Here is an 8880-nt window from a genome sequence, read left to right as displayed (position 1 = left end):
TATTTGCTTGTTCATTTGTTTTTGGTCCGTCTATTTCCCCCCAAAGATAATTAATCTCCGTTAATGTAGGGTTTCACCTTTTTTAACCCCTTTAAATACGTCTTTTTATTATTATTTTTTTATATAAAAATTTCTGACGAGAATGGTACATTCCATTTCGGGTGAAGGCCACAGAAAAAGGCGTTTATACCTCATATCTTTAGAAACAAAAACCGTCTTGGTAAAATAAACAACATTTTTGGTTAAATCAATTTAAGATGTGGGGAAAAAAACAATATGTTTTAGTTCTATGTTTTAACTTTTCCGAGTAGTTTACAAATGTTTCACAAGAGCTAATCTTTGTGTTTTCCGTGGCGACGCTAAGTACCGTTAGCCAAACAGAACTTTTACTCACCCATCAAAATTCTCATTTGTTTCTTGCCGAAGAGCCGACCGAAAATGGACGAGATAGTTAGCCCCATAACTGCCCGACAAGGTCCAGACCTACGGATGCAATGTTTCCTCTGGTTAAGGTGAGGCTGTAGTGAAATATTTTTACTCTGATGCGGTTTAAAAGAAGGATTTCCACACAACAGAACTGACGACTGCCACGTCCGGGCCAACGTGGAACACACGACGTCACCAATTTGAATTAGCTTTATTAACACAGAGACGGAAAGACAGAAACAGAAAAGGGGCGTTTTGGCGCTTGTTTTTGCATTTAGTTGATAAAATACAACGCCGATGGCAATTACTTCCAGTAGGTACATTTTTATCATCAGAATCCGATATTTTTGTGAAATGTTATTTTTATTTTTTATTTTATTTTTATTTTTTGTTAAATGCAATTCCGATTTCCACCGCTAGATGACAGTACAAAATAAACCCTCGGCATGATTTCATAATGTTGCTGAGTTATTTCATGTTTAATGGTAATACCATTTTTATTCTTTCTTTAACATGTTTATATTTCATCTTTCCCACAACAACTATAAACTTGTTTGATTGTGTGTTAATACATGCGAATAACCAATATTGCTTATTGTAAAACCCCAGATGAATAATAGGGAAGAGATTAAGTTTTACTTATTGTTTTGTGGTGCATAGTAACATAATTTCACAATATGTGGAACATTAAAAACAGAAATGCATTGAAAGGCTATTTCCTGATAGAGAAGTTGTATGTAAAGTCTGGAGTAGGTGAATTGTAGCAGCATATACTAAAAAAGTAGTACTTTTTAAGCTTATTTTACTAAGTATACGTGAATATAAGTATACCTAATAAAAGTATACTTGTAGTATGGTAGCAAGTATACTATAGATGTATAGTGGAGGGAATATACTCCATCTATGTACAATGAAAACACTTACAATACCTGAGTAGTAAATAAAAAGCTAACTTCAAGTATACTGCATTACATTTAGAATAGATTAAGTATACTTGTATTACACTTGAATAAAATACTTTTTGCTAAGCGAGCTACCAGCTAAAAAAAACACACAAAATACAGCTGTCAGCATTATCACACTGGAAAAACATTAATATATTAACTTTATACTAACTAAGATTAATCTCATTCAAAACTTATGTAAGAATGCAGTGGAACAGGCACAACTGGATTTTTATTTTTTCATTTGCTAGTCAGGGATTTTTAAAAGAGATTCTTGCCTCAATCATTCTATGAAAATTCATTGTGTTTTTAAGGAATAGCTGGAAATAAAAACACGATCTGTTTCCCACTAGGGGATTCCCATTCACAGCTCTGCTGTGATACTGGCTGATACATAATCTGGCTGCACACAGCAGGTGGAGTCAAACAAGCACCATGTGACTGGGTGTGTGGTTTAATATAAGTGTCCTCTGAAAAATAAACATCCTTTCACAGAGTAACAGAGACGGGTTTTTTTGCTGCACCTTCTGAATGTGACTGCCGTGTGGACATGACTTTCACCATGGAGCCCATGGATGGAAAGCAAGTAAGTCAAAGCTTGAATTTTTGTTTTTTAAGTGAGCATTTTACTTTTTTTATTATTATTTCAAGCATCAAAAAATTATATCTTAATGAAAATACAACAATCTGAACTTTGTTTAATTCTGTTTTTCAGATAACCATACTGTCTGATGTGTACACAGCACTACTTATTCCCAGGTAAACATCATTTATGAACTTAAAATATATTATGCAACTTTCTTTTGAATATTGCAGTGCTAAATATAATTAGCCGCTCACATTTTTTGTCTTATGAAAAGTTTGCTCAACCTGCAGGGCAACATGACATGTAGGCGTGCACACGTTTTTTTAGCCCTGGTGCCACCATTGTGCTTATATAATGACTTCTTACTTTAAGAGCAAATGTGGTGTTTCCTAAAAAAATACAACCTTAAGAGTAACAAAAGTACAATATATCATAGAAAATTAATCATAAAGTATGAAGAGACTACCTAATATATTTTGGAAATAGCTATAGAGATTTTCCTTTTTATTTATATAAGAAAAGCTGTTCAGTAATAGAATAGATTTGAACTTTATTCAACTTTGCTACCATAGCTCTATCAAAACTTTTAAAATTATTCAAATTGTAGTTTTGTGTATTTGAAAGACTTTGATTAAACAATGCTTAACATTATTGTGTTTTATTACATTTTCTAACAACTTTTGACTAAAAAATTGAACACAAAAACCTTGATTGTCTGAACGTATGTTGTTAGACATGACGGCAAAAAATTTGGATTTTTTTTTTTTTTTTTAAACCATGTAAACTACACCTGTTACTCAACTAAGGTGTTTCTAAAATCTTCAATGTGAAGCCTCTATTTGCAACATCAAGGTTCACCATAACTAGGTCAAAAACATTGATCTTTACAGCACAAATTACACAATCAAAACGTCCAGACATCATCCTGATTAAAATCTTAAAAGCTCTAAAGAATAGTGGGTCACCGTCACAGAACTGATAATGGATTGAAAGTTAGTGAATCTGAAACTATGTCATTAGATGTATTTAAATTGGTGGTTTATTTTTTATTTATTTATTTTTTAACTTTAATTAAAAAACAGTTGTATGCTCAAGATTACAATATCCAACAAAATTCAACATTTTTATTGTAAACTATTTGAATTTTAGTTTAATTATTATTATTTTTATTTTTTTAATTTGCATTTAGTTAAGCTTTAATATATGATTTTAAACTTGAAGTACACGTTTTAAACTGACGTCACACAGATTTCCAGCAGGCGACCTGCTGGAACCGTCTAACATTCCAAATATTCCTGCAGTGTGATCGGGAGTTTTTCAGTCCTGGTGGTTTCCATCGTAAAACGGCAACGTCTAGGAGAACAAGTGAGTCCGACTGTATTTTTTATTGCACTACTATGTACATTGTAAGTGTGCTTGTGTTGACTGTATTTCAGTGGTCCCAAAGGTTGCATTAGATTTACTGTTTTTGTTGTGCACAGTAAACTCCTCTAGAGTCACGTCCTTCACCTTTTTTATTTCAGGTGCACCTTCTGGTGCAGCTTGCTCTGGCAGACCTCCTCGCTGCTCTGACCTTGTTCGTCATTTCCATCTTGAATACCGTCAGCTACAACTTTGCAAACACCTGTCAGTATGTGCTGCCACTGGCCCTGGTAAGAAACGTTGAACTCTTTCCATCACAAATAAATTAGATATAAGATTAAGAACATTTCTGAAGTAAAGCAGATTTTTAAAAAGAAAAATTCACTTGATTTATGTTGTCACCGGCCGGTTAATGATCTGCATATCCACCAGTTATGCAACTGTGAAGTTTTTCCCTGAGTCACTCAAGAGTACATAATCCCAGTTAAAACTTTATGTGACTTTTATTACCTCCATAAACCAGTGTCATGAAGTTTTTTATCCTCTTGTACAGTATCTTAATATTTTTCAGTCAAACTAGGAGGAGAAGCAACAGAAAGTGTAAATGTATTTATTTTCTGTGAGTTTTGACTGATATAACTAGTCTTTTCTATTAATTGATACTTTGATAAGAAGAAAGAAATTGTTAACAAACTAAACAAAAAGGAACGGAATGTGATGTTGAAACAAGCAAATAAAATTGCATTTCTATTTGTTTCCGTTCAAAAACCACAGATATGATAGATAATCTGAATTTTTAAAGTAAAAGTTTAAGGAAAAAAAACTATTTGGTATCTGTGTTGTCAGTCTTCACCATAAAATATAATGACCACGGTGGAAAAAAAAAAATAGAGGAAAATGTGAAAATCTAAAATTGGAAGATTAAAGAATAGTTTTCCAAATTTTGCAAAGGGTGTTTATTTGCTGTCCAGAAAAAAATTCTATTTCAACTGCTGAAAAACAGAGTTCATGCAAGAAAAAACAATTCTCAGGACATTTAAAAATACAATAATTTCTCTAAATATCTAACCATAGACTGGATTTTTGTTGAAGATGGTTTCTTCCGTCTTCTGTCTTAATGTTTAAAAATCCAAATTCAAGTCCAGTGGATCACTTCCAGTACCAAAACATTTTACATGCAGTGTTACATAATCTAGTAAAGGTACATTTACCACGTGGGGACATTTAGTTTTATTTTTTTTTTTTCTTGCAGTTACAGTCTAAGAATGTTCCATTTCCACATATCTTGAATTGTTGTCAGTGGCTTATCTTAATAAAGAGCAGAATAGTTCCTACAAGGAGTTGTAAAGATTGTTCTTCTAAAGATTATATTGCTGCGCTGAGCTTCTGAACTGTCTGTTTCGCAAAATAATTTGCACATTTTTTTTCTGTTGCAGACATTCTATTTAACTTCATTTCTGCTGGTGGTTCTTTATGCTTGGAAATCAAAGGATGCTATCCAAGGATGGAGGGAGAGACTGGCAGATGATGAAAACGAGCAGGTGACACATCAATAAATGTTATTCATCATCATTTCATAAAATAAAATAAAAGTCAGTGATTTCATGGTTCCTCTGTTTGTTCTGCAGAGCCAGTGCAAAAAAATAAAAAAAGCTTTTCCCATTTATGCTTTTTTGTGGTGAGTTTTTCAAGGTTTTAAAAAATGGTTTTCATTTTAATAAGAAAAAGACATGAATTTGTATTTATTTCTCTCTGTAACTTCTCAGGTTGGTTCCAATTGCACTGTACACATTATACGTGGTCCCAGTTTACATAAAAGAGAAGTCGCTCATTCCGATGACTGACAGATCTCAGAGCAACATTACCCTGAATGGGAGCAGCAGCAGGTAATAACATAAAAAAAAGAAAGTTCTGTTTTCAAGAAACTATAAAATAAAGTTTTTTTTTAATTTGTGATGTTTCTTGCAGCTGTATTCTGTTCTTGCATGTCTGGAAGGAACCCTACACCAAAAGTGTAAGTCTCAAAAACAAGTTTTTTCATGCAAAACGTTTACTTTGTCTTGATTTAATTCTATCGTAAAATTACATAATTTTATTTCATCCTAAAAGTGCATGTGTGGATTATAAAAAGGCTTTTTTTGCCAACCTAATCTTTATTTTCCCTCGTAGGAACAAAGACACATCATTTCCATCCGTCTTTTTCTGTTGATTGCGGTGATAGTCGTGATGGTCTCCTGCTCTGTGAGTCACAATCCTGATAACAGTCACACACACAGTTTGTACCTCTGACAAAGCCACACTTTTTCTTAAACAAACATGTAAAAAAACAGGATTTTAATACCTTTTTTGGTTTTAGGTTATTTACTATAAAGTTCAGAAATGGTACAAGAGACGAGAGCAGGAAGGACTTTTTCCCGTCTATGTTGATGGATATGCAACAAGGCGATCAAAAAAAGTCTTTTCTTCTGCCCGGAATATGGTGATGGTCATCGTCATCTGTTGGACACCAGGTAAAAACATACATAAAATGTTGTTTTTACGCCAGACGTCCTTCCTACAATCCTGTATTTTACCGACACAGGGAGACTCAAACTTGGGCCTCCTTGTGGCTACATAGTTAGAAAATATTGAAATATGTTCAAATCAGCATGGAATTCATGCTCTGTTTGTTTTTCTCTGCAGTTCTCGTCCTCATTATACTGTCTTTCTGGGGGGAACACAAGGATCAGAAAAAGTTGTTTGTCCTCTACATCATTCAGGTGGGTTTCATACAACAAAATCCGATTTGCAGAGATGAAGTCAGAAATTAAAGTGTTGGTTTTGTCTCCTTTTCTATCAGGCGGTCACTCTGTCCCTGCAGGGCTTTCTGAACAGCATGGTTTATGCCTGGGGGCGCCCGAACTTCACGGAGGCCGTTCTCGGGGAGAAAGTGCCGCTGACGCCACGCATGCCCTTTTTTGATGAATCATTAAGGAGCCACTGCTGACGGCGGACTTGTCCACATTTACTGTTGTGCTGCGACACGTGTTACGGGCGCAAAAAAAGACAGAGTGCACAGTTCACCGCTGTAAAAACAGGACGTTTTCAGCGAACTGAAGAAAAAAGGCACAAAAGGATGAAGGAGGACCAAAGATTTATGACTTTTTCAACAAAAGCAAAACACTACCAGAGGTTTTGTTTGCTGTGGATTTCAATAGAATCTCAGGAATTCTGCCAAAATGATCTAACTTGGTGGATCCTGAATCTACATTTTATTGACGGACTATTTGGTCAGATACCGTAAAGGTGTCAAATGATGTTAATGTACGTGTCATTTTCTAATTTATTGCTTTTGACTAATGATGTGTTTTTGACTGTAATGTTATGCAGGTGTCAAATGTTTTTAGATACTAAAGAGGCAACGGACCACAAAGGAATGCAGAGTTCTAGCAGAAAATAAAAGGAACGCACAATCTGCTCTGTCAAGATGGGTTTAAGCTATTGGAGGGTTTAACATACCACTGAGGAAAATCTTGTCTGTCTTTGCAACCGTATGTGTTGCAGAGACAGGCGCAAACACGAGAAGTCAAGAAAAATCATCACAAGATTATGTAAATTTGACAAATTACAGTAATTTTAGTGTTTTTATTTGGTAGAAAAATACATTGCTGGTTAAAAGTTTTAACCCTATTGATCTCTACATTTATTTCCAACTATATATATACTGTATAAATAAAAATATCACTTATTTTTTGCCTCTAAGTAGATGTGAAATTAAATTAATTTTGGAGTCAAAGTGTTTTGATGCATATTTGCATCCATAGGCAGAAGTTACAAAAATAAGTCAAATTAATTTGTAAGTGTTAATAAGTGTTTTCCATGCTATTATTCTTCTGACCAAATGTGCAAAATACTTTTTTTTGTTCACTGGCTGAAAGGCATGGAATAAAGGAATGTTCCATGCCATAAGTTCAACTATTCCACTGTTAGCTGAGTGTCATTGGTTGCTTTGTAACTTTCCTCCTGAGAAGGCCTTAGCAAGGCAAATGAAAATAAAAGGTAACGTTAAAACCATTTATTTTCCAGCTATATTAGTTGCACACCATAAATTAGGTGTTGCAGATCTGCAGTGTACTGGTAGATAAGGTTCAAGTCTGGAGACTGTTTTTAAGGTTACCATTTTGTTCATTAATCCTTAGGTGGTAAAGACCCACTCCTATTGGTTGAAATGTATTAATAAATTTAAGATTAAATCTGCATATTTGAGTATTTGGTTTTTATTCAAATTATGTTGGATCAGAAGCAAACAAAATTCCATGGTTTGAGAAAGCTCGGGTGTGTGACACAGCAACTGCAATGGGCGGGCCAAAGTCTCTGATGCATCCACTTGCAGGCCAACTGATCCATTGACGTCTTCATTTTCCTCATCTGAGCGGCCATCTGGACATTGGGACAGGTGCGGGCGTGAGACAAGCCAGAGGCGAGGTCCACGGCCAAGGACAGGAGCAAAGACGAGCCACCTAGAATCTCTCCCGGGGACAACACATGAATCACACTGCACTAAATAAACGATAAAGAGTAGTGGAGCGGATAGAAATAGAGGACAGAATCCCAGTGCACTAAACTATCCCCAGCTGCTAACTTCTAACAACCTACTAGTAACTAATTATTATTGTGTTTGAAGCTTAATTCAACCACCTTAATAGTAAGATGCATGCAATATAGCATGTATCGCAGAAAATCTACATTTTTAGCATTTCAATATTACTATAACATATTATTATAAGTCTGTAGGCCACAGCAGAGGGAGTAGGCCAACTTCTCTTGGTTTATGAAAATGTCCTCCTTCTGCTTTACTCTTTGGAGAAACATTTATAACAGATGTAATGGAAATTATAATTATTCCTTCCTTCACTCACTGTTTATTCTGTGAGATTTCCCTATAAACTTTTTTTTTTTTTTAATATAGTCATCTTTTTTCTTACTTTAGATTTTAAAGACTAAAAATGTTTCTGCCACCTTATCATTCAAAATCCCAAATTCCATCCTGCCAAAGCCAGTTGTGATCTTCTGACCCGCGTAGCATCCTGATCCTATATGACTGAGTTGAACAAAGGAATCTCCACCTGGGTTGAATCAGGGGGGAAACTAAGTCAGGAAATGAGTGACTGTCTCATTTCCTTGTGGTGATCCTGAACGGGAACTAGTGAGCATGTGCGAGATTCTCTGGAATGACAAGGGCACATGAAGTTTATCGAAACTAAAGCAGATATCCTATCGCGAGCACATTCTGCAGCCTAAAGAGCCCGTCGCAATGCTGCTGTGATACGGTGAGTAAACCATAGGAGAGGAATGTGTTTCTCACTGATGTTCTGGGTTTAACATCAAATAGGATAAATAGTTTCTTGAATTGGAGAGAAGTTCTAACCCTGAAAATCCGAAATGGCAAATATTCTCCTGCAAAACAAAGGGATGTTTTCCTATTGCCTCCCAACAGGAAACAGAATTTTAATAGTTTCTTCCTTATAGAAAATGGCAGTTCCCCTGTATGTTTAAACTTACTGCAAATATTTAAAAACTTAA

The 8880-nt window shown here is 35.0% G+C and overlaps 2 protein-coding genes across 2 annotated transcripts in view; one reads left to right on the top strand and one right to left on the bottom strand.

The window, feature by feature from the left end:
* LOC112151729 (ADP-ribosylation factor 4) overlaps positions 1-617 on the bottom strand; it is a 4355-nt gene extending 3738 nt beyond the window's left edge. The window contains exon 1 of the mRNA XM_024280776.2: positions 395-617. Within this exon, the coding sequence (XP_024136544.1) occupies positions 395-461 (67 nt within the window). The 5' untranslated portion in view covers positions 462-617. The remainder of the gene's footprint in view (positions 1-394) is intronic.
* Positions 618-766: 149 nt separating this feature from the next.
* On the top strand, positions 767-7566 carry si:dkey-30c15.2 (uncharacterized protein LOC558938 homolog). The gene is made up of 12 exons (XM_024280775.2): positions 767-1956; positions 2086-2129; positions 3258-3321; positions 3480-3608; positions 4755-4859; positions 4947-4996; positions 5085-5204; positions 5287-5332; positions 5488-5559; positions 5675-5828; positions 6001-6077; positions 6158-7566. The coding sequence occupies exons 1-12, from the start codon at positions 1921-1923 to the stop codon at positions 6302-6304; spliced, it is 1044 nt and encodes a 347-aa protein (XP_024136543.1). The 5' UTR covers positions 767-1920; the 3' UTR covers positions 6305-7566.
* The last annotated feature ends 1314 nt before the right edge of the window (positions 7567-8880 follow it).

Source organism: Oryzias melastigma, linkage group LG6 (assembly GCF_002922805.2).
Source record: "Oryzias melastigma strain HK-1 linkage group LG6, ASM292280v2, whole genome shotgun sequence".
NCBI classification, from domain to species: domain Eukaryota; kingdom Metazoa; phylum Chordata; class Actinopteri; order Beloniformes; family Adrianichthyidae; genus Oryzias; species Oryzias melastigma.
This window is presented reverse-complemented; position numbering and strand designations above follow the sequence as displayed.